Source organism: Taudactylus pleione, unplaced genomic scaffold (genome assembly GCF_031769625.1).
Source record: "Taudactylus pleione unplaced genomic scaffold, aTauple2 ptg000026l, whole genome shotgun sequence".
Lineage (NCBI taxonomy): Eukaryota > Metazoa > Chordata > Amphibia > Anura > Myobatrachidae > Taudactylus > Taudactylus pleione.
This window is the reverse complement of record NW_028284428.1, coordinates 7,722,538-7,748,627: the sequence shown is the minus strand read 5'-3', so window position 1 is coordinate 7,748,627 and position 26,090 is coordinate 7,722,538. Positions and strand designations below refer to the sequence as shown.

Below are 26,090 nucleotides of genomic sequence, written 5' to 3'. Positions count from 1 at the left end.
AGGTAAACAAAAAATAATGGTTTGCTGTACTTTTTCTTGTTTGTGTATTCGGGCAGAATCTTCAGTTTCTGAGTAGAAGGAGAATTTTGCTGGAAGGCCCTGAAAGCTAATATCATTTCTCTGTCAGGTTCCCTTCCAATAGTCGCAGAGGTAAAGAGCTGACACATTATTCTTTAGGTGTATACTGTGTGACATATCTATGCATCTAGCAGTTAGTAATGTAACTTGGCATCTACTGGAAGGCTGTCTCTGTTTTGCTAATCAAGTACCACACCAAAAACAGACATATTTTTTATAAATATGCAGGATAAAGATTAAAAAAGTTTTTCCCAGGAATATCAGTCACCTACAATAAAACAGCTGCTGGCCAACATTTCACAATAAATGGATAGAAGCTTAAATATAAAGGATCAACTGTATTAGTGTAGTGTTAAGGTGCCCACACACATACCGACTTGCTCCCAATCAGCTGATGTACACGATTTCCCCTGAACTCTCCCCAGGCAATCGTGGTCACGATTTGGAGTTAAAAATGTCCAATCTGATTTAAGATCTATCGTGCAGCCAGTGCATTGTATCCCAGATTGGCTAATCTGCCCTACAGCACGGCAGATCTGAAGATGTGAGGTACGACGAGCGGGGACACGCATTGGCATCATGATCAAGAGTAGAAACTCACGATTTGGCCATGTTTTACATGATCTGTCGTCACGATTCGTGATTTGAAATCGGCCAAATTGGATGAAAAGTCGGTATATGTGTGGGCACCATTACTAAGATATCATATTTGTTGATCGCTTTTTTTTTGTTAACCCAAGACAAAAAAACATTGCTATTAGAAAATCACTGAAAGAATTAAACCATAGTAACCATGGTTATTACCGAAACCCAGCATCTATAACGCATTATTACTTCTCGCAATAATTTAGGTGATATACAGCCATTGTTCTACAGAAGACATGGCTGCCAGATCATACTGAGCTGCTACTGTATTTATTCATCCTATAAATATCCAGCGATGTAAAAGGTGTTTCTGTGCTGTGGCCTACTTCTTACGACAGTTATACCATTTGTCAGAGGTTGCCAAACGCAGTCCTCAACACACCCCAACAGTTCAGGTTTTAGAGATATCCATGGTTGAGTACAGGTGGTTAAATCAAATTGACTGAGGTACTAATTAAAGTCACCTGTGGTCAAGCATGGATATCCTTAAAACATGGACTGTTAGAGTGCATTGAGGACCGAGTTTGGGAACCTCTGCCCTATAGTGTACTTTTTTTTTGCTCTGAAAAAGCTACGACAACCATCCCTAAGCCACACTCCCATATGTTTTGAAATATGTATTTTTGGTATCCATACAGGACAAGTTCATACTAACACGAATTCTGATAGCAGGCATGTCAGTGATTAATTCAGGAGAGAAAAAATATATATTGCTGTGAAACTGGCTGATTTCAGAAGGAGTTTGTAGTTTTCTTATAATCCTCATTAATAAAAGGTGGTGAAGAGCAGTGGGGAGCTGTAAGAAAACTGTATAAGTCATTTGGACACCTCAGTGACCTCTCCTGGGACTCCAACTGCTACAGAGCATCCATCTAAAATTGGTAAATGTATTTAAATTGCACGTTCTGGAAAGAGACGTGCATAAACATGAGGTTTTTTTCTGCACTTAGAATTAAAAGCAGAGTCCTCCAACACTGTTATTTCCTTTGGCCTGAAGAATGATTTACTCCCACGCCTCCCTCTGGGTTCTCATACATTTGTCTCTTCTGAAAAAAATTTTACTTTTTTCCAGGACAGAATGGAAAATATCAGTTGGTTTGTATAAATATCTCTTAAGTTCACATTATATTCACTGAATTTAAATGTATTGTTTATCCATGCCTTTAATGATCAGGCAGGGAACAACGTTTTACAGGCCAAGATATAGCTGAGTCCATCACACCTGTTGAATAGAGAACATGTGCCAACTCAAAATCTTTTAGTGTTTTAAAGTTACATAATCCAAACACCATCTGCAGAAATGCAAACTGTTCCCTGTGTCTATGTCATCACTGGTTTAGTCACCCACTGAAAGTCTGCTTCTGTTTACAAATCATCCTTTTCTCCAACCAAATGTATGAAATGGTCAGATTACTAATTTGATTTTTCTACCATTGTAGTTAGTTGTAGTTTTATTTTACAGATGGACATATTAGATGGAAACATTTAAAAAATAATTACATTCTAGACCACCTGTGCAGGGACAGAACTATGGGAGACAATGGAGGCGCCTACCGCCGGGCTCCAGCTCTGAAGGGGCACCTCCTCCATTGTCCACAATATATTCACCCCATTTAGGGCTGTAACTATGTACCCGGAGTGTACTGCCACGGACGTCCAATACATGGCACCCCTTCTGAGCACCTGAGAAGCCACGGAGCCCCCCCCCTGCAGAAAAGTGGGCTTGGTCACATGCCACAAGGGGCATGGTCACTGAAAAATGGGGGCATGTCAACATGACACACCACCATTTCTCGCCACTCTGGGAACATTTCTTTCAATTCCATATACACCTTAATGCCCCCAGTAGTAGTACCCCTCTTGCAATGCCCACTGAAGTAGTACCCCTTATTCAATGTCCCCAGTAGCAGTGCCCCTTATGCAGTCCCCCCTGTAGTAGTGCCTCCAGGAGTGCACACTTATACAGTGCCCCCAGTAATGCACCCTTATAAAGTGCCCCAGTAGTTCCCCTTATACAGTGCCCCCAGTAGTGGTCCCCCCTATACAGTGCCCCTTATGCAGTGCTCTTTATATAGTGCTCCCATTAGTACTCCCCCATATGTAGTGCCCTCAGTAGTGTCCCTTATATAGTGCCCCCAGTAGTAGTCTCCCTATGCAGTGCCCCTTATATGGGGCCCCAGTAGAAGCCCCCCTATACAGTGTCCCCAGTAGTGTCCCCCCTATGCAGTGCCCCCAGTAGTAGTCCCCCCTATGCAGTGCCCCCAGTAGTAGTCCCCCCTATGCAGTGCCCACAGTAGTGCCCCTTATATAGTGCCCCCAGTAGTGCCCCCCCTATGCAGTGCCAGTGCCCCTTACATATATAAGGGGGAGACGTCATGATGTCTCACCCATCACCCACAGCGGGAGCCAGAAGGTGGAGCTCGTGAGTGAGCTCCAGCCCAACTCCAGTAGTGGGGCGCAACAGCCAGTGAGAGTCTGTCTAACTCTCATTGGCTGCCAAAACAAACACACTGCTGCCAGGTAGTACGAGTGTACTACCCGGCACTGGTGGCGGTGTGTTTGCTGTGTAGTGCGGACCGCACTCACTGTGGTCCGCACTACACTGGTCAGTGTCCTGGACCACAGCCGGTGGCGCCCCTCCTGTGCCGCCTGTCCGATGACACCCATTGCATGTACCCTGCTCGACCCCTCTTAGATACACGACTGCACCCCGAAGTCTATCCCTAACCCTCCCCCATACTGCCTAATCATAACCCTCTGCTCCCTGCAGAATGTTGACATTTCACAAGTCGACATAGTGAGCTTGTCAACATTCTGTTGTGTTCATTGTGTTGACATTTTGAAAGCTTAATTTTTTCATCTGTGAACGTATAGCTGATGTGTAGCAATTCATGGTAAATCATATCCTTATGGATCCACTGTGCGATATCCGGAATTGCGATACTGCTCAATAAAGGGCAGACTACAATGGAGCCGCAACGTTCTCTGCACTTGCCATCTTGACCTATCCTCCAGGATCTCTTTGGAGAAGAGGTTGAAAAAATGTTTTTGCCACATATATATTTTTATAAAACGGCTTCATCTCACTGATGATTTTTCGCATGCCTGTAGTCATGACTTTGCTTTTGGCTTTTCCAATTTGCAAAATGTTGTCTATTTAAGTATACTATAGGCCTCATTCCATTGTTTCAACTGGGATAATGGTTATCAGCTATTTCATTAAAATGATTTTGTCACAAGAGTGCAATCAGAATGACTACATAACTGCCCTATATAGACTTATAAATTATACCTCTCACATTTACTTTTTTTTCAAAACTATGTATTTATTATTTGACTAGTGACCCGCACCGGCTTCGCATGGAAGCAATTTAAAATTTACGGTGATAGTCTCTTTTAACCTAGGTCTTATAAGTTTGCCTTGTAGATGACATTAATCGTTTTTTTATCCTGACGTCAACGAGAAAAGATTTAGGGCCAAATTCAATTGCCGGCGAAAAGTTCTCGCCGGTGATGTCATTTCGGCAGGTGAGAACTTTTCCTCGTATTCAATTCCATAGACTTTTCGCCGGTGCGAAAAGTCTGTGCCTTGTAACCAGTGGGAAAGATTCGCCTCTGAAAGAAGGCCGAAAAAATTGCAGAATTGGGAGTTTGGGGTTCAAACTTGCGGCAACACCCCTGCAGCCTTGGGGCAGTCCCCCAAAGGTAAACTGCGTCAAAAAAGTTTGGAAAATACTTTAGAACACCCCAAAAAAGTACTTTCATTTTGGGGGCAAAAAAAATCCAAAGTTGTGGGACAAACTTAAAAACTAGCGAAATCGACTCCAGGGGGTCCCCCAAGTATGGCCAAGCTGTTTTTTGTATTGCCGGTGCTTGCTGAAGGTGTGTTTTTTAAGTTTTTTTAAAAAAGCACTTTAGCGATTTTTAACAATGCTAGCACCCATTTTCATGTACCCCAAATTTGCTGGGACTACTTATTTTTGCCAAAAAAACCTGCTAAATGCTATTCTTCACCACTTGTGCAAAGATGCTAAATAGCAGCTATTGAGAGCATTTAAGCACCTCAAATACCTTCAGCAGGGCTTTTCGGGGGTATCCATAGTGATCCCCCATGTCAGTGGATATTTTGGGGGGTGTCAGGCTGATTTACCCAAATCTGACAGTACTTTTAGCCAATTTGAGTGTCGCCGGGGCATGTTCTCTGTGACGAGCGCGATACTTTTCCGGAGGCAAAACTAGCGATGACTGAAATATCAGTAAACAGGGATTTCTGGAGAAACCGGATAATACGTATCAATATCTACATGGTATAAAATAAAGTCCATCGTTGTGATATAGCTTAAACTGCTTAGGCAGCAGAAGCCAAGAAAGGGCTTGGACGTCCATTTATTCATTAACTTCACTAAAATCGTCGCTGCTCAGTTTTTGTCATAGATTGTTTCATACACCTAAATGTTCCACGACAAATGCTCTATAGAATAGTGACTAGTGAAAACTGCATCAAAAGCCGTCCAGTGGGTCTTGAGATTAGGCAGAACAAACAGACTCACTCCTACCAGGAACTTTATTTTATGCTATGTATAGATATGAAATTGCCAATAATACTGTATTTGTGATTATCAGCAATGTTGTTTTTTGCTCCTAACTTGGCTTACAGTGTTTGAGTCACAGCTTGTGCCAGAATAATTCAGCCTTTTAATATATATGTGCAGTGTGCTTGCGATATAGATAACCTAATTATTAATAGAATCTGTTTTAATTTTATGCTTTATGTGGGACCAATACAGAATGAAATGTTTGCGTACTCTTGTGCGTCGCTTTTTATTGCTTCATTAATCTTTCCCCCGATCACTGGCATATTTATTATTACAAAACCTTTCTATAATATATCTGTCAGGTTCTGTGTATAAATCCATCAATCTACATAAAGCAGACGATTGCTGTGAAGATTTGTGCACTGTACTGCTGTGCTCTGCCCCTAATTTGTGCTTACCCTTTTTAAAATAATGTTAGATAAGGATGCCCTAGTTACAGCGTAGGGCAGGCGCCCTGTCCCCCAGGAGCAAGCCGAAGTAACATACAGTGTGATAAAACAGCAGCATTTTCATGTCAGCAATAATAGGCTGTTATGGGGAAGAATGCAGAGATAACTAGTCATAATAGATTCTAAGCTGTACCTTCCAGCAGCACTGAAATCTGCTTTATAATTGCTTGTATGGCTCAGTGGCATCAGTAAACAGATACTTGGGTGTTATATACAGTACATAAACCCTGCACTGAGAGAGTTACTATGTGCGCACTGATGAATGTCCCTACAGCCCCTTATCTGTAAAAACGTGGCTAGCTTGGTAGATGGTTGCCCACTTTTGCCAACTCTTTTGGTCTCAGCACTTTAGCTGCAGTAACATGAAGTAGGAAACAACTCACACTTAACTGGATCTCCCACCAAAGGTTATTCATCAGATCAGGTTTGGTTAGTGGTGGCAAAGGGGTCGATGACTCCCAGTGCGGTAAGGAAACCCCCTGCGCATGGCCCAAAAAGGAGGTGTGGCCAGTTGCATCACTCTGGGCAGGGGCGTAGAGAGTCCGACCGGGCCCAGGTGAAGGGGACCTGGCCTAATCTCGGGAGGCGTGACCACACCCCCTTTAGCAAGGAAAAAAAACAGTTTTGCAGCGCCGCGTAACGTGCTGGGGAGGGGGGTGCTGTAAGCCCCTCATCCTGGTGCACAGCCAGGGGGGCGCGATCAGTGTGATTGCTCCCTCCCACAGCCATAGGAGACTGCTTGGGCTGCCGCTCAGCAGCCGCGAGCAGTCTCCCACTGCACGCTGTGTGCTGGGCTGCTGTGAGGGAAGGGAGGGGGTGGCGCCGGGCCCAGGCCCCCGCCGGGCCCCTCTAGCAAGCCTGAGCCCGGGTAAATAATACCCGCTCCCCACCCTTTCGGCGCCCCTGACTCTGGGGGCATGCCCAGCACTCCGAAGTATGCTGGGCTGCCCCCAAATACTCTCCCTCACTGTGATGATATTGTGCATTGTTCGGCTCCCTGTCACTGAGGAGGGGGTCTGCATTTTGGTGTCACCCCCCGTTTGATGCCACAGGGTATGATAAAGCATAAAAAACCTCTATCCCAGTACCATTATTCAATAATATCTGGATTGCCAGCATTATGAGAAGATATCAAAGGCGACTGTGTAAATGGCTAATACACATTACTTAACTAGTAAACCTACCTGTCACCATGTTGTAGCATAATTTGGGTGCAGCAAAAAACTGCCTATCACACATACTGTAGCATGATGTGTCTTTCATCTAATGCACTAAGGCCCTCATTCAGAGCCGTACGCTCTGAGCAGAGCGCACGCTCTGCATGAGGGCCGGGCTCCATTTTCATGGAGCGTCCTCCTGGACGCTCGTATAGCTGTGGGTCACCACCCACAGGCTATACGAGCGTGCATTTTGATGGCCGCGATGGTCGTGACTATCGCGACCATCGAAATTGCGAGCCGGAGCCTGCGGTTGAGGTTTTCAACCGCAAGCTCCTGAGTGATTTTGGCTCTATCAGAGCCAAAATCACTCCCACTGACATCACTAGTGATGTCAGTGGGCCGGCTTCTGACGGGAGGCGTTCCCGTGGGAACGCCCCCGTCAGGGAGGCACGCCCCCGGCACGCCCACCAAAGGGGGCGTGCTGTCAATCAACATTGACAGCACGCCCCCTTTGATCGGACACAACGAGCGAAGGAAAGTCCTTCGCTCGTCGTGTCTGGCGCATGCGCACGACGGAGCTCCCTCCGTCGTGCGCATGCTCAGTGCAGACCATCGACCCACTTGCGAGCGGACAGCCGCTCGCGAGTGGGTCTGAATCAGGCCCTAAGTTTCCTTGGCCGACAACTGCGTCTACATGTGCTTCTTCAAAAGAGTTTTAATAGCACATTGTGAAACCCCAGTTTTCTTTGAAATCTTTGCCTGGGAGAGACCTTGCTGATGCAATATAACTACCTTGTGTCTTGTTGCTGTGCTCAGTCTTGGTGTCTGACCTGTGACATGAAACTGTCTTCCACAACCTCACCTTTGTAGCAGAGTTTGGCTGTTCCTCACCCAGTTTTAAGCTTCCTACATAGCTGTTTCTGTTTCAGTAATGACTGTGTTTTCAACTTGCATATGAAAATGTATGATTGGTTAATCATACACCTGACTATAATCCTACAAAATCCCTTACTTTGTGCTAGTGTACCTAGAAGAATTGATGCTATTTTGAAGGCGAAGGGTGGTCACACCAAATATTGATTTGATTTAGATTTCCCTTCTGTTCATTCACTTTGTATTTTGTTAATCGATAAAAATAAACTATGAACACTTCTTTTTTTGAAAGCACTCTTGCTTTGCAACATTTTTCCACACCTACCTAAACCTTTTGCACAGTATTGTGTCTGTGTGTACTGTATATATGTTTACAGTATGTGTGTGTGTGTGTATATATATATATATATGTGTGTATATATATATATATATATAATATATATTGTGATACGGCCGGGACATGGGTCTCTCTCCTGGGGTAGATGGACTCCCTCTTTTCCACTTTATTGTGCCAAAGTACATATACATAAATGCAACATAAACATAAGTCCTAGCCCGGCTGGGCACTAGCTACACAGCAGATTCCCTCTCTATAATAATGGTAGGGCCTATTGCCCTCACCATCAACAAAACACGTGCACAGTACTTACAAGGACTGTCTCTGAACAGGCTGGTCTGTCTGCTCTCCCAGGTGTGAGACACTCAGCCACATACAAACCCAGCTTATATTAGCAGTGTCCAGGTGCAAGCCCTTAGAAGCCTGCTGTCAGGTTGAAAGACCCAACACCTGGAGTGGCTTGTGGATGGAGCCCTCCCTCTCCTCATATCCACACCCCCAGGACCCAATCCGGCTTTTCTCAAAAGCCGACACTCTGGTCTGTTAGCACAACAGACTTCTCCTGGGGGTTTTAGAACACATAGGCCAAAAATCTAGGACAAACGTATCTGCCATTGACCATTTTACCAGTGCTTCTATCACATATCCCCCCCCTTTGTTTCGACCTGTGAGGTGGAACAACTGCAACCCCGAAACAATACACACGCGACAAAGCGTCTGCATTGGCCAGCTGGCTTCCTAGCCTGTGTTCTATGGAAAACTTAAAGTTTTATAATGCCAAGAACCACCTCGTTATTCTACCATTGCTCTCTTTGTTCTCTGACATCCACTTCAAAGGGGCATGGTCACTGATCAGTTTGAATTTCCTTCCCACCAAATAGTACCTGAGAGTTTCTAACGTCCATTTTATGGCCAACGCCTCCTTCTCGACTGTAGCATAGTTTCTGTCATGTACATTTCATTTCCTACTTAAGTAACAAATAGGGTGTTCTTCACCTTCCTTGCTCTGGACAGAACTGCCCCTGTACCTACTTCTGATGCATCAGTCTGCACCACGAACTCCCTGTCAAAATCCGGAGTCACCAGAACTGGTTAGTTACACAATGCTGTTTTTAACGCCTGAAAAGCTTTCTCTGCTTCAGGACTCCACTCCACCATGACTTTTTGTTTACCTTTGCCTTTGGTCAGTGGGACTGCAATGGTGGCAAAATTGGGTATAAACCTCCTATAATACCCAGTAATCCCTCAGAAGGCTGTTACCTGCTTCTTATTCAGGGGTCTTGGCCAGCTTTGTATTGCCTCAATACTGTGGCTTTATCAAACCTCTGCCAATGGTGTAGCCAAGATATTTCACCTCTTCCATCCCTAGACAACATGTTTTTGGGTTGGCTGTCAGACCTGCCTTATAGATGGAGTCCAACACTGCTTGTACTCTGGGCAAGTGAGACTGCCAGTTAGGACTATGAATGACGACATCATCTAGATAAGCAGCAGCATACTGTCTATGGGGCCTTAGAATCCTATCCATCATTCTTTGAAAGGTAGCAGGTGCCCCATGTAACCCAAAGGGCAACATCATGTATTGAAATAACCCTTCTGGTGCAGAAAAAGCTGTCTTTTCTTTGGCATTCTCAGTCAATGGCACTTACCAATATCCTTTGGTTAAGTCAAGAGTGGTTAAATATTTGGCTGTTCCTAGCCTTTCAATTAGTTCATCCACCCTAGGCATTGGGTAGGCATCGAACTTTGATACACTGTTCAATTTCTGGAAGTCATTGCAGAAACGCACACTCCCGTCGGGCTTTGGAATAAGCATGATGGGGCTTGACCATTCACTATACGACTCTTCAATTACACCCAATTCTAAAAATTTTTTAATTTCTTTAGATACTGACTCCCTTTGGGCTTCTGGTAACCTATAGGGTTTTAGGTTAACCTTAACACCTGGGTCAGTGATTATGTCATGTTTAATGACCGTGGTTTTTCCTGGTATGTCAGAAAACAACACCCTATTTCTGATAAGAAATTACTCTACAAAATTCGCTCAGTGGTTTTCTCTACTCCTAGATGGCCTGCCATTATATGACCATGGGCCAGATCTAACACTGGGCCTGATTCTGACCCGCTCATGATCGCTCGCAAGCGGGTCGATGGTGTCCAAGTGCACATGCGCACGACGGAGGTACCTCTGTCGTGTGCATGAGCGAGACCTCAATAACAACGGCCAAGCCATCGTTATCGGTCTCGTAACAAAGGGGGCGTGCTGTCGATGGTGATTGACAGCACGCCCCCTTTGGTGGGCGTGCCGGGGGCGTGGCTGCCCAGACGGAGGCGTTCCCATGGGTACGCCTACCGTCTGGGTCCAGCCCCACTGACATCACTAGTGATGTCAGTGGGAGCTCTTTTGGCTCTGATAGAGCCCAAAGCACTCCTGGGCTTGTGGAAGCGAGACCCTACCGCAGGGTCTCGTCGCAAGCCCGATGGTCGCAATGGTCTTGACCATCGCGGCCAGGAGTTCGCTCCAAAAAGGAGCAGGGACGGCCCTGATTCAGAGCGAGCGCTCTGTCAGAGCGTCCGTCTCTGAATCAGGGCCACTGTTCTTCTGTATGCTTTGGGAACTATTAATTGTTCCACAATATCTTCCCCTTTTTTAGTCACCTGATACAAAAAATCCTGACATACTGCCATGTGAGGATATGACAAAGGACTATCAAGGTCTATGGGTTTACCATCGATTACTTTGACATTCTCCCTGGCTTTTACCAGAGTAGGATCATTTAACTGCTCCACGGCAAATACCTCTCTTCTGACCTTTAAATCAGGCAGCCGATCAACTGGCTCAACAACACTTCCCACCTCAGTGGAAGGTACATCACTTGGCAAGCCACCACCATGCTCCGGATTCTCTAGTTCGCCAATCATACTAGAAAAAGGGAACATCTCCAACTCTGAAGAAACTTCCTCTGCTATTACATCAGTAACTTTCTCAAATGGGTCAGGTTGATTTACCTCTGTGCAAAAGTCTGTCCCCAATATTGCATAATACATTAAGCCATGTACCAAACCCACAGAGACTATCACGGAACCACATGGTTTTTCGATGTTCACTTCTGCAGTAACATAATACCGAGTATCCCCATGTATGCAGGTCACACCAACAGTTTTCCCCTTACGCTTCAAGGGGTTCACCAATTCAACTTTCATAAGTGTAACCAGGCTACCAGATTCTAACAGAGCCTCCACTCGGTTTCCTTCTACAGTGAGTACACACATGTGCTTATCTGTCTCAGCCTGCCGGTCAGCAGTACAGGCTGGCTGTGCAAAGAAAGACAACCTGCGGTTGACATGAGCAGTATCACATTGCATAGGTTCAGAGGTAAGTGAACAATTAGCCACAATATGGCAGAAACCACCACATCGGAAACATTGAATCACATTAATATCTAGTCTTTTACAGGGTAGGAACCTTCCTGACCCGACTGGCCCGTCTCCAGATTCCACACCCCCAGTTTTGAGTACATTCCACCGCCCAGCACCCTTCTCCCTTGGAACAGTCTTACCAGTGTCAATGGAAGTTCGCCGATGCGCCATCAGCAATCAGCTCCTCAGCCACCACGTACCTCTTAGGTTAGGTTAGTAGATACTTACCTTAGGACTTACCTTAGGACTTACCTTAGGACGATCGGGATTTCCAGCGCTGTCGGGCTTCCACTGCCGGGAACTCTGCATCTGCGGCCGGCAGTATTTCATACCGATTCCCTCCCTGAAATAGCAGCAATCTCCCTGAGTCCCGAAAGAGTCTAGCAATCTCCCTGATTGCATTTTACCCCCATTATGAAGCTGTTCTATGTATAAACAACGGAGATATATACATTGGGATCATTAGTATCAATTCCCTGCATTGGTTATAAAGCACAATGATCCCTATGGCTACATACATTTTCTGAAAAGTATCAGTGTGTTTTCATCAATAATTAGATCTTACTAACTGCTTTGGGGCTCATTTACATTTGGATGTAAATCAGTTTTATGACACGCCTCTCAGATGTAGCAGTGCTCACCCACTTTACCACCGCGCTCATAGGTGTTGTTATCACAATCTCCCTGAAATGCTTTTTCAAAATTAGGAAAGTATGGTGCAGGTATCATGGTTCATGATCTCTAATTTGTTTTCATACTAACAGAGAACTTGTTTTACTAACAGTCAGTACATTTACTCATCGCTGGCAGTCATGCTTTTAGCTTGGATACATTTAGAAGAGAACATCTTCCTCGTACTATTATGCACTGCTAGGGATTAGTATCAAAGTAATTGACAGCAACAAGTTGAGGATGGTGTTGCAAGGTCATGTGACAGTAACCTCTGTAAAGAGAGAAAACTGTTACATCAAAAATCTAAAGAAAATGTTTTAGTCCTAAAAATAATGTCTTACTCAGCTTTGGTGATCAGAATTATTATACAGAACTGTCAGTAAGCAGATTGAGCAATAAAAGAGCCCCCAAATCAAGACCTGCTCCTACGATTCAAGGAACAGGACACAGAAGGGCACTGCTCTTTTTCATTTAGTGGTATAGCGCTGTGGTTAGGGCTACTCCCTTTGTTCATACAGTTAATGTAAAAGTACTGTATAACATGGCAAAACAGCAATATTGTCAAAGGCAAAAATTTCCTTACCCTATCAGTTGAACAACATTCTGCGATATGCCACAAAATAATGTATTATCCAGTCTTTGTAAATGTGTAATACCTTAGCCCAGTGGTTCTCAAACTCGGTCCTCAAGACCCCACACAGTTCACGTTTTCCAGGTCACCTAGCAGGTGCACAGGTGTACTCATTACTCACTGACACATTTTAAAAGATCCACTGGTGGAGATAATTATTTCACTTGAGATTCTGTGAGGAGACCTGGAAAACATGCACTGTTTGGGGTCCCGAGGACCGAGTTTGAGAACCTGTGCCTCACATTGCAACGGGGGAACATTTATACTCTTCAACAGCTGGCCCGTGCCACTGCTGGGCTCCCCACAACAGGCCCAAGTAATCAGTGCCCAAGTAATCAGTACAGTACCTGCCACCCTCCACACCCTCTTGGTTCCCCTGGTCAGAGCCACTGTAATCTCTACAGCGTTAGCTTAGATAAGAAGAGTGTTGAAGATTTCACGGTGGAAATGAACAATGTAAGGTTTGATTTAATGTTCTGTCCATTCTTTTCCAAAGTAAGGATACTGCCTTTGAACCTCTATATACCCCTGCCTATACCTTCTAATATCCTGCCTATAAACCTCTAAAGATGACGCTAATTTGCGTATGCAGTCATACAGTAAATAAAGACTCCAGACCTAGAACCTGTGGTTCCAAAGCACAAAGTATTATTCAAGTAAAAGTACAGCAGTTACACGCTATGATCCTCATATAATCTTAGCACAAAGAGATTATACAGACCCAAGTACAATTATACATACACAGCGCTCTCTGGTCCAGATGGTAGGCATCAGCAAGAAACCCCTCATCAATCAGCATTCAGCACAAAGACTTGGAACCCAGGGTCAGAGCACACATATTTATACCCCCCAGAAATAAACAACACAATAGAGAAGTTTGTTGCTAATACCATTGGTACTAAAGGAGAGGGCATATGTTACAAGGCATTTAACAGGTTGGTTCAAATAGACACGATCCAGCCTCTAACAACTGGTGGTCTCTGGTTTCCCACCTCATGCAAATCCTAACAGTTGTTCATATAATGTACATTTTATTGCTTGAAGTCTCTGCGGTCCATAAGTTGAGAATGCATGTTGCGATCTCTCCATCAATATTACCGGAATACTGTTGAGAGAGTACGCATCAGTACCATACCAAACATGGCTTACTTATCACGTATAAAACCTTAGTTACGAAATAATCTTTATTTTCTAACAATTATAATAAATGTGCATACTTGAATCTTATACCTTAAAGCTTATGGAACCTTGTATGTGAATATGTAATGTGTGAGTATGTGGGGTTTGATGTAAAGACGCTAGTTAACTTGGGGCAGATGCGTGTGCATGGAGCTAATATTCAGCGTTTTCATACAGGGTCTTATGCATTCACTAATATTTGACTAGTTAACAGCGCAATTGTGCGTATTAATGTGTGTATGAGAACACCTAGCAGTGTGGAATGCTGAGCATTATAGTTCAATGACTTCCTCATGCCCCAGCAGCCCCCACCCTTTTCAGGCTCCAAAATACTGGTCTTTGTTCTCCCAGGGCCTGTGTGGATGCAAATTAGCACAGTTACAAGACCCAAACCTCAGAAAACACTCTTGGCTTTGAAGGTATTTTATTGTAGGAAGCCTGCAAATGTTAAGTGCTACAAACGACCCTCTTGTTGTATTTGAGCAGGGCCACCTGGAATGAGAGCAGACGTTATGTCCATGAAGCTTGTCTTCACAGGCTAGTTGTCACGTGGCCATTTGCTCTGTTTAGCTAATACAATCCAATTTTGACATACTGTACAGCCATTTCTGAAATGTATCCTTTAGGGGAATTATAATAATATACACACTTTATCCAGAGCACCCAAACTACGTAAAGTCATGAAATGGGCTTTTGATGAATCGCCGTAACTTATGGCGATGGTTACAGATGCAATCGCATGATGCTAATAGTAATATCGCCACATGTACTAAAGTGTGAGTTTATCTAAAATGTTGCTTAGGCGGCCATTCGCAAAATGGCGTCTTGCAGTCTCATTTTAAACTGATCTTGTCTCAGCCAAGTATCCAGCTTCGACAAAAGGAAAATTAATATGGTGAATTTTTAGAATATGTTGCAAGAGCTGATCTTAAAAGGTTTGTTATTTTCCACCCATTACTGTATATTTTTACCCTTTATCTTCATTTCTACAGAATTTTTAAGATGCTGGAAGTTGGTTTCCATGGAGATAGAGTAGTAGCATAAATCTATTTTGGGGAAGACAGCCTTTCTTCTAGATAATGTGCTCTGTATAAAATTAAATATCTAAAAGAAAGGGGTATGTGTGTGTGTGTGTGTGTGTGTGTGTGTGTGTGTGTGTGTGTGTGTGTGTGTGTGTGTGTGCAGCTTGCAGTGAAATAAACATTGCAGTTCTGTGACTTCTACAATGATCCTTGTGGAATAATAAACGTACAACTGATATCCCAGTCAGAGGGTAAATCACACTGAGTCATTCGGTCCTGCCGTAATCCTATTGAACTGGAAAAATATAACCGCATATGCATGTGTAGAATATATTAATAGGGATCTCATGAGAATTCTGCTTGAGGTAATTTACGAAGCCTACTGTAGCTGTCAGGCCAGCACACTTCTTGGTGATGTCTACCACCCAAGCTCGGGAGAGATTCTTCAACCTAGTAACATTCTTAGCTATGTAGAGTGATTCAAATCTGAAGTGTTGCATTGTGCTAAGTGTAAAGGTGCATACATACTAAGTGATATATCGGAAGATACATCGTTCCGACGCAGATTGGAACAATATATATCGGCCACATCGCTCAGTGTCTGCGCACTGCCGCTTTGTTCACGTGCGTCGTTGGTCGCATCTTCTAATCTGCAGTTGGTGCGGCGGGGGAACGATATATTGGGTGGTCTTAAACGAAATTTTGTTTACGGTCCACCCAATATATTGTGCCGTCGCATCTGCCAATGCTGAGTACACACATCTGTCCCATTCATTAAAGTAAACACTTTAGGTCTTTCTCCTAAATTATTGCTCTTTTTAGCATGATACAGTATATATGGCTTAACCTGAGTGAATAAAGGGACGGTGTTCACTGTATGTTAGCATTTTCTGTGAGAAGAAATTGGTGTTTTTCATTGTTGGTACAGTATGTACCTGGCCTGGGCAGCTTCATCATGGAAGCAACAGATCCCAGCAGTGGCGTAACTAGGGTATTTGGAGCCCAGGGCAAATTTGAAAAGGGAGCCAACACCCCCCCCCTCCAACTTCCTTAGATGTGCGCGTGGTCACATAAAAATGGGGCGTGTCAACATGACACACCCCATTATTTTCACGCTGAACATTCCTATCCGTATGCACCTTAACCCCAGTGGTACACCTTATACAGTACCCCCAGTATGCAGTTGTGGTCCCTCTTGTGCAGGCCCATAGTAGTGCCCCTTATACAGTATCCCCAGTAGTGGTCCCCCTTATACAGCCCCCAATTAGTTCCCCTTACTCAGTACCCCCAGTAGTGGCCCCCCAAATGCAGTGCCCCACGTAGTGTTCCCCCTTATGCAGTGCCCCCAGTAGCAGTCCCCACAATGCAGTGCGCCCAGTAGCGGTATCCCCTTATGCAGTGCCCTTTATATGGTGCCCCCAGTAGTAGTCCCCCCCCTATGCAGCGCCCTTTATATAGTGCCCCCAGTAGTAGTCCCCCCCCATGCAGTTTTCCCAGTGGTGGTCCCCTTATGCAGGCACCCTGTAGTGATCCCCCCCTATCCAGTGTCCCCTGTAGTGGCCCTTCCTATTATTGCCCCCAGTATTGGTCCCCCGAGTGCAGTGCCTCTAGTAGTAGGCCCCTTTTATAATGGCCCCAGTGGTAGTTCCCCCCCAAGTAGTAGTCCCCAGTAGAGTAGGTCCTCCCAATGGCGCCCCCAGTAGTAGCCACCCCTCCCCCAGTAGAGGTCCCCCCAGTAGTAGCCACCCTCCCCCAGTAGAGGTCCCCCCAGTAGTAGCCACCCCCCTCCCCCGTTGTGCAGATAGGTTTAAAAAAAATATATATATATATATATATATATATAAATATACTTACCTGAATCTCTGGTCCTGGTCGCGACGCCGCTCCCGCCCGGGCTGGCGTGCTCAGCATTATGGGACAGACGTCATGATGTCATGATGTCAGTCCCATTACCCACTGCAGGAGCCGGACGGAAGTCCGGCTCTTGCAGTGGGTGCTGCAGCAGTCAATGAGAGTCTATCTGACTCTCATTGGTTGCTGTTTAACACACGCATCGCCGCCAGCGCTGGCGGCGATGCGTGTGTTATGCACAGCCTGAGCCCGCCTCCTGGCGCTATTGGGCAAGCGCTCAGGGGGAGGGAACGGGCTCAGGCGTGCAGCACAGGACCGGCGCTGGAAGCCTAGCGCCGGTCCTGTGTAAATGTGTAGCGCTGACCGCACTCATTGCGGTCGGCGCTACACTGGCTAACTAGGGCGGGCGGGCCGGCCCCCCCGCGCCGCTGGTCCAACGGCGCCCAGGGCACGCACCCTGCCCGACCCCCCCTAGTTACGCCACTGGATCCCAGTAAAAGTGAAGGAGAAGACCGATGTCTCTGCTGGCATAAAATCAGTTAGGCAGTGGCCTGTGCTCGTCACACTGTAGGAAACTCAGCTAAAAATGGGCCCTCGACACTCCCATATATCATTTTAATCACCTTGCACCTCAAAAGAATATCTAATTCTGCAGTGGTCCATTATACAAGGTGTTGCTTCTCCATTGCACAGGGGATTTTTTGTGCTTCATATGTAACAACTTAACCATCTCTTTTTCCAGGTCATGGTATGAAAGACAATAGATCAATATTATTAGTGAACTATACTGTATATGTGTATGTATACAATCTCTTCAGTATACATACATTTGACTTGTAAGTTCAACAGGTCTTTGTGTCAAAATCCATTGTGAAGTGTATAGATTTCATGTCTAGATAACATGATGTAACCACAAATGGTTTATTCATATTCACTGTACTGTACATGTAACTCTGGTAGATGTGAAAGCACGTGACTCATTCCATTATACCTGCAGCCATTTAGTTACTAAAGCAGTGGTTCCTAAACTATGCGCCGCGGCTCCCTGGGAGCATGGTGCTGCGGCGGACAGTGGCCTAAAGAGGCCGGCCAGGTTATTATTATAGAGCTGTCACTGTAAAGCAACACCCAGTGAATCCTGAGGCTGCCTGTTGCTGAAGGGGTCCTACAATGCAGTGCATTGTGGGAGATCAGACCTGATCTGGGGAGCGATGCAGTAGAACTGCGCTGGCAATCACAACTAAAAATAAGTAAGAGGGTTAACATGGAGAGGGGCAAAAGGAGAGACATGGAGAGGGGCAAAGGGAGAGACATGGAGAGGGGTGAAGGGAGAGACATGTAGGGGACAATGGGAGAGAGAAGGAGGGGGCAATGGGAAAGACATGGAGGGGGCAATGGGGAGAGAGCCGGAGGAGGCCTGGGAAAGAGATGGGGGGTGCAATGGAAAGGAATAACACAATTTTCCTCTTTTTTTTAAATACTTAGGGCCTGATTCAGCATGGATCGCAACTGCGTACGCAGATCGATTGATGGCGCATATTGTGCATGCACCACAGCGAGCTTGCGTGAGATAGCATTGTAATCGCTCTATAATCACTCAAGCAGAATAAAAGCCATCACAGAGTGAGTGACAGGCTGTGAGCGTCTGGGGGTGGTGACGTGGGAATGGTGGGAGAAACGCAGGTATGTCTGTCTGTTTGGAAGCCGTTTCCTGAGCGTGCATAAATTGGCCACTGAGACGAAATACGCAGCTTGAGTACTCACTCAGATCAACAAGACTTGCAGTTTCTGCGGCAGGTAAGACCTGCTGTAATTGTGCGAGAGGGGCCGATGTTACTCGATGTTCCATATGTATACACAGGACAACAAGGTATTACGGATGTGAGATAGAGGTAGTGGGTGTCTCTATGCTGGCTGTGCGATGGCTTTGCGTCTGAACTCATTAGAATATTTTCGCAGCAGACCTCCGTGCAATTACGGAGCTGCAATAGCAATCCATGCTGAATCAGGCCATTATTACGTTATTTTAACCCAACGACTTAAAAAATGGGACTGCTCTGTGATTATTTTGGCTTAGAGGTGCCTTAAAAATAATATGGAGACCCTAAGGGTGCATCAAACTGAGAAAATTTGGGAACCCTGTACTAGAGTGCATTGGCTAAGAGGGAACTTTAGAGCAAAGTGAATAGGAAAATTCTGCGAATTGCAAATGTGTGTTCAATTCTCATGAAAGTGTTTATTTTTATTTTCAGACATTCCAGCAGTCCTCTCTACAACATAAATCCAAGAAAAGAAATAAAGGTAATGTGGATCAATCTAGATCATTATAAAGTGTGGGGGGAAAAAGTTCTTGTGAAACTAATGACATTTGGAGAAGCAGCTGGATAAGATGATTCAGTAACTCTAAATATAATGTGTTTTTAAATGTCACATTTCATGTGGGAGGTGATATCCGTGATATAAAAGTTACATTTCCATCCGTGCTTGTAAACATTCAATGTATGCTTATTAGCACTCGCTGCACAAATCTGTGCTGCCAAAATCTTTTGTGAACGCTCTTTGGAAAGTTTTGTTTTTAGCAGTTTTAGGACTAGAAACTGTGTATTGATCCAATGTTTTTATTATTATTATTTCTTGTGATCCACTAAAATTTAACACTACTGTGAAATGAATTGAGACAAAAAGATTACGTACAATGACATGAAACAGAAGGTAAATGTACTGCTGTACCCAAATAGGCATCAGTTTCAGGAATGTGGGAGAACACTTGGTACTGTATACAGGGCCGGCCCTAGCCCAAATTTTTTGGTAAGCGAGTATATTTTTTGCCACCCCCAGGCATATTGTTGCGCATGCCAAAACAAATTAAGGGACCGTGGTCTCATGGGAAAAGCCATAACCATGACACACACCCCTTTCTCGTCACTCTGGGAACAGTCCTTTCCATTCCATATGCACCTTAATGCAGTCCACCCAGTAGTGCCCCTTATACAGTACCCTCAGTATGCAATGCCCCCCAGTAGTGGTCCCTCTTATGCAGCCCCAAGTAGTGCCACTTATACATTGCCCCCAGTAGTGGTCACCTTTATGCAGGCCCCCGGTAGTGATCCCCCCCTATGCAGTGCCCCTTATACAGTGCCCCCAGTAGTTGTCCCCCCCAGTGCAGTACCCCTTGTGCCCCAGGAGAGGTCCCCCTTATGCAGGACTCCAGTAATGCCCCCAGTAGTGATCCCCCTATACAGTGCCCCAAGTAGTGGTCCCCCTGTGCAGTGCCCCTTGTGCCCCCAGGAGTAAGCCCCTTATAGAGTGCCCCCAGTAGTACCCCCCCCCTATGCAGTGCCCGCAGTAGTGGTACCTCCTATTCAGTGCCCCTTATATAGTGCCCCCAGTGGTAGTCCCCCCCATGCAGTGCCCCCAATAGTGGTACCCCTTAAGCAGTGCCCTTTAAACAGTGGCATCAGTTGCAGCCCCCCCTATGCAGTACCCTCAGTATTGCCCTTTATATAGTGCCCACAGTAGTGGCCCCCCGATGCAGTGCCCCCAGTGGTAGTCCTCCCCTTGCAGTGCCCCCGGTGGTAGTCCATCCCCCTTGTAGTTCCCCCCCCTTGTAGTGCCACTAGTAGTAGACCCCCCTTGTAGTGGTCCCACCCTTGTAGTGCCCCTAGTAGTAGTCCCCCCTTATAGTAGTCCCCACCCCTTGTTGTGCCCCCAGTGGAGGTTTCCCCCCCTATGCAGTGCCCCCTGTACTAGCCACCCCTTAGTAATGCCCCTAGTAAAAGCCCCCCCCCCCTGAGTAGAGACACATGTAATAAAAATAAAAAAAAAAACACTTACCTGAATCCCCGCTCCTGCTCCCGCCGCCGCCATCCGCTCCTCAGTCCGTCCTCCCGGGCCGAGCCGGGCCAGTCCGCATTACGGGAGAGACATCATGACGCCTCTCCCATTACCCACTGCGGGAGCCAGAAGATGGAGCTCAGGAGTGAGCTCCAGCCGGGCTCCGGCAGTGGGCGCAGCAGCCAATGAGAGTCTGACAGACTTTCATTGGCTGCTAATTAAAACAAACACACAGCTGCCGTTGCCGGCGGCTGTGTGTTTGTCACTGTGTAGTGCTGACCGAACTCTGTCCGGTCAGCGCTACACGTGCGGTGCAGCTGTGTCGCAGAGACACAGTCTGCCCGCAGCCCGCATGGTCGCAGCTGAGGCACCCTCCACTATGTGGCGCCCTACTCAGCTGCTTACCATGCGTATGGGTAGAACCGGCCCTGACTGTATATACGGTAGGCGATTTACATTTGTAGTTGCTGATGGGGAAAGTGTGGGCAGCTTATGTAATGCAGAATTGGTGTATAAATAGGGAATTGTAAGATGAGGCGGAGGGATAATCTTCTCTCAAGGTGAGAATTTTCTGGAACCATTTAAATATTTCAGTTGGTTAAGGAGAGTTTAATGGGGAAGAGTACAGCTACATAAATGGGTGCTGTGTGCATGGGATCAGGTTATATAAGTGGGAAAACTTTGGAATCTTAAGAGTAGAAAACAGAGGGTTATAGGGACTGTATCCATGGATGAGATAGGAAATTTAGGCAGTTGTTGCAGATGTATTTATAGCCAAGGCTCAAGACCAGAGCAGGATTAAGACACCACAGAGCCCTAAGGAAAGTATTGGTTCAGGGTCCCCTATTAATGTCAAGAGAGGGAATACATAGGGCTGAGCGATAATCGTTATGTCGACACTGCATACATGGAAGCCAGCTTCTAGTCACCTGTATGCCGTCAATGTTAAAATGCGACTTTAACTATTTTATCGGTGTCTCTACTATATCTTTAAACATACTGCTTGTCCAGCATGCTTATATTTATATTAAGTTGCATATTTAATATTGTCTTCATACTAGTGCTGGGAACCTGGCTTCCACATATACAGTGTCAACATAGTGATTGTCACACTGCCGTATGTATTCCCTCTCTTGATTGTTACGTTGGCCTCTCTTGATCCCCACTCAGAAGTATAGCAATGCCAGTATACAGAATTTCCATTACTTGTTTGTCGTGAGGAGGAATACTCACCATCGTACCTCCTGGTAGCTCTTTACTACTATTTTTTTCTCTCTTCCACCCCATCACTTTCCCTATCCCCACCATACATCCGCTACTAATCCAGAAGAAGTGCCACTTTACATTTAAAATCCCCCCACACACACACACACAGCTCTGTGCCCTGACTCAGGGCCGTAGCTAGGGTAGTGCGGCCGGTGACAGGTCAGGGGGCGCTGTTTGGGCCTGTCAAATTTCTGTTTATTATCATTCTCACTTGTAGCTTCCTCTTATTTCATCCCCAGCATCTCCTGGCCTCCCCTATCTCTTCCCTAGCCCTTTCCCATGAGACAATGGCCCTTTTTTGGGTGCATTATGTCCCTTTGAAAAATGAGGGGGGCGCCAATGCTCTTTCTGGCACAAGGCACCAAAAAGTGTAGTTACAGCTCTGCCCTGACTCTCCCCACCACACAGCTCTGTGCCCTGACTCTCCCCACACACACAGCTCTGTACCCTGACTCTCCCCACACACACACACACACACACACACACAGCTCTGTGCCCTGACTTTCCTCACACACACACACACAGCTCTGTGCCCTGACTCTCCCCACACACACAGCTCTGTGCCCTGACTCTCCCCACACATACAGCTCTGTGCCCTGACTCTCCCCACACACACACACACACACACACACAACTCTGTGCCCTAACTCTCCCCACACACACAGCTCCGTGCCCTGACTCTCCCCACACACACAGCTCTGTGCCCTAACTCTCCCCACACACACAGCTCTGTGCCCTGAGTCTCCCCACACACACAGCTCTGTGCCCTGACTCTCCCCACACACACAGCTCTGTGCCCTGACTGTCCCCACACACACAGCTCTGTGCCCTGACTCTCCCCACACACACACACACACACAGCTCTGTGCCCTGACTCTCCCCACACACACAGGTCTGTGCCCTGACTCTCCCCCCCCCCCCCCACACACACACACAGCTCTGTGCCCTGACTCTCCCCACACACACACAGCTCTGTGCCCTGACTCTCCCCACACACACAGCTCTGTGCCCTGACTCTCCCCACACACACAGCTCTGTGCCCTGACTCTCCCCACGTTGGCCTCTCTTGATCCCCACTCAGAGGTATAGCAATGCCAGTATACAGAATTTCCATTACTTGTTTGTCGTGAGGAGGAATACTCACCATCGTACCTCCTGGTAGCTCTTTACTACTATTTTTTTCTCTCTTCCACCCCATCACTTTCCCTATCCCCACCATACATCCGCTACTAATCCAGAAGAAGTGCCACTTTGTGCCCTGACTCTCCCCACACACACAGCTCTGTGCCCTGTCCCTCCCACACAGCTCTTCTCCCTGTCCCTCCCACACAGCTCTTCTTCCTGTCCCTCCCACACAGCTCTGCGCCCTGTCCCTCCCACACAGCTCTTCTCCTTTCCCTCCCACACAACTCTGCGCCCTGTCCCTCCCACACAGCTCTTCTCCCTGTCCCTCCAACACAGCTCTGCGCCCTGTCCCTCCCACACAGCTCTTCTCCCTGTCCCTCCCACACAGGTCTGCGCCATGTCGCACCCACACAGCTTTGCACCCTGTCGCTCCCACATAGCTCTGTGCCCTGTCGCTCCCACACAGATCTGCGCCCTGTCGCTCCCACACAGCTTTGTGCACTGTCGCTCCCACACAGCTCTTCTCCCTGTCCCTCCCACACAGCTCTTCTCTCTGACCATCCCACATAGCTCTTCTAACTGACCCTCGCAGAAAATAAATGCATTTCAAATATATGGTAGTGACTGGCGGTAGATGGGTCTCATGAGTCCCACCGGGCCCTAGATGGGTGCCTGTACTGCCTTGTCGGTAATCCGCATATGACCAAGACAAATATCATTCTTAAGTTTATACAAAGCTAATGTAAAGTAATTAAAGAAAAAGTTATTTAGTTGACTTGTGTCAATAATTTAAGTTAAGTTATTGGGCAACTTCTCTTCGATCGACCCCTGCCAATAGGCCTAACTTCTATGAGAACCATTACTGTGCGCCTATTGCTTGTTGTAGGCATTCATTTTGTAGGCTGAGCCAATTCTCTAAGAACTAGTGACATCACTGGTAGACTAGGTGTTCATGAACATGGATACAACTCACTATGTGGCAGCACCCAATTAAACCTGACGGTGAATTTTAGATGTAATATTCTGACTGTCCCCAAAATGTAAATATTTTAAACCTTGTCTATCATAATAAATCAGTTACACAAACACCTACTAAACTCCCAATTATGATTTGAACTGGGAAATGGAGCTGTAAGAGCAATGCAGGTGGTGATTTGGGAATATGTCTTTTACAGTTGCCTCATTATGCTGTGAATGCATGGGGTGAATGTACACTTAAAAAACAGATGACTTTAGGGATAGTTAAACCCTATTGTGACTATTGGACCTACTTGTTATTTATTGGGTTTCCCCCAATTAATAACAATCCATTTTATTGAAGCTATGTATCAATGCTTGCTTGTCAGGGCAGTGCACCCGAAAAGAGTCTATCCTGGCGAAGCATTTTCCCATTGAAAAGTCTTTAATTTCCTACAGTAGATGGAGAAATTGATATTATAGTGCTCAGAGATCCTGAAAGTAAATACATTTGAGGCTTGCATTATGGAGACACTATCAGACACTAACCCCGCAAACAGTATAAGACAATAACTCCACATACTAGCCTCACATAAAGTACCAGACACTAACCCCACATACAGTATAAGACAATAAGTCCACATACTAACCCCACATACAGTATAAGACAACTCCACATACTAACCCCACATACAGTATCAGACACTGATCCAACATATACAGTATCAGACACTAACCCCACAAACAGTATAAAACAATAACTCCACATACTAACCCCACATAAAGGGCCAAATGTAATAGGGTGAGAGTTTAGAAAATGTGAGAGTTTAGCAGTAAACTCTCACATTGGTTGAGTTTTATCTTCAAAATGGGAAAACATCTGAATGAGATTTTAAATCGTGAGAGTTTTTTAAGTCTAAAAACACATGCAAGTTCGCTCTGTTACTTTGTTTATGGACTCTATTACATTGGCAAAGTTTAAAAAGTGTCAGAAACTCTCACTTTTCTAAACTCTCGCCCTATTACATTTGGCCCAAAGTATCAGACACTAACCCCACATACTGTATGTGGTGGTGTTATTGTCTGATACTGTATGTGGAGTTAGTGTCTGATACTGCATGTGGGGTCAGTGTCTGATACTGTATGTGGGGTTAGTGTCTGATACTGCATGTGGAGTTAGTGTCTGATACTGCATGTGGGGTCAGTGTCTGATACTGTATGTGGGGTTAGTGTCTGATACTGCATGTGGGGTTAGTATGGAGTTATTGTCTTACACTGTATGTGGAGTTAATGTCTTATACTGTATGTGGGGTTAATGTCTTATACTGTATGTGGTGTTAGTGTCTGATACTGTATGTGGGGATAGTGTCTGATACCGTATGTGGGGATAGTGTCTGATACTGTATGTGGGCTTAGTGTCTGATACTTTATATGGGGTTAGTATGTGGAGTTAAAGTCTTATACTGTATGTGGGGTTAATGTCTTATACTGTATGTGGGGTTAGTGTCTGATACTGCATGTGGAGCTAGTGTCTGATACTGCATGTGGGGTCAGTGTCTGATACTGTATGTGGGGTTAGTGTCTGATACTGTATGTGGGGTTAATGTCTTATACTGTATGTGGGGTTAGTGTCTGATACTGTATGTGGGGATAGTGTCTGATACTGTATGTGGGCTTAGTGTCTGATACTTTATATGGGGTTAGTATGTGGAGTTAAAGTCTTATACTGTATGTGGGGTTAATGTCTTATACTGTATGTGGTGTTAGTGTCTGATACTGTATGTGGGGTTAATGTTGTATACTGTGTGTGGGGTTAGTGTCTGATACTGTATGTTGGATCAGTATCTGATACTGTATGTGGGCTTAGTGTCTGATACTTTATGTGGGGTTAGTATGTGGAGTAAAAGTCTTATACTATATGTGGGGTTAATGTCTTATACTGCATGTGGGGTTAATGTCTTATACTGTATGTGCGGTTAGTGTCTGATACTGTATG

The 26,090-nt window shown here is 45.7% G+C and overlaps 1 protein-coding gene across 4 annotated transcripts in view; it reads left to right on the top strand.

Annotated features, from left to right (window-relative positions):
* CNKSR2 (connector enhancer of kinase suppressor of Ras 2) overlaps window positions 1-26,090 on the top strand; it is a 431,743-nt gene that overhangs the window by 289,693 nt on the left and 115,960 nt on the right. For all 4 annotated transcript variants that reach the window (XM_088451603.1, XM_088451600.1, XM_088451599.1 and 1 more), the window contains one exon: window positions 19,165-19,213. In XM_088451603.1, the coding sequence (XP_088307729.1) occupies window positions 19,165-19,213 (49 nt within the window). The remainder of the gene's footprint in view (window positions 1-19,164; window positions 19,214-26,090) is intronic.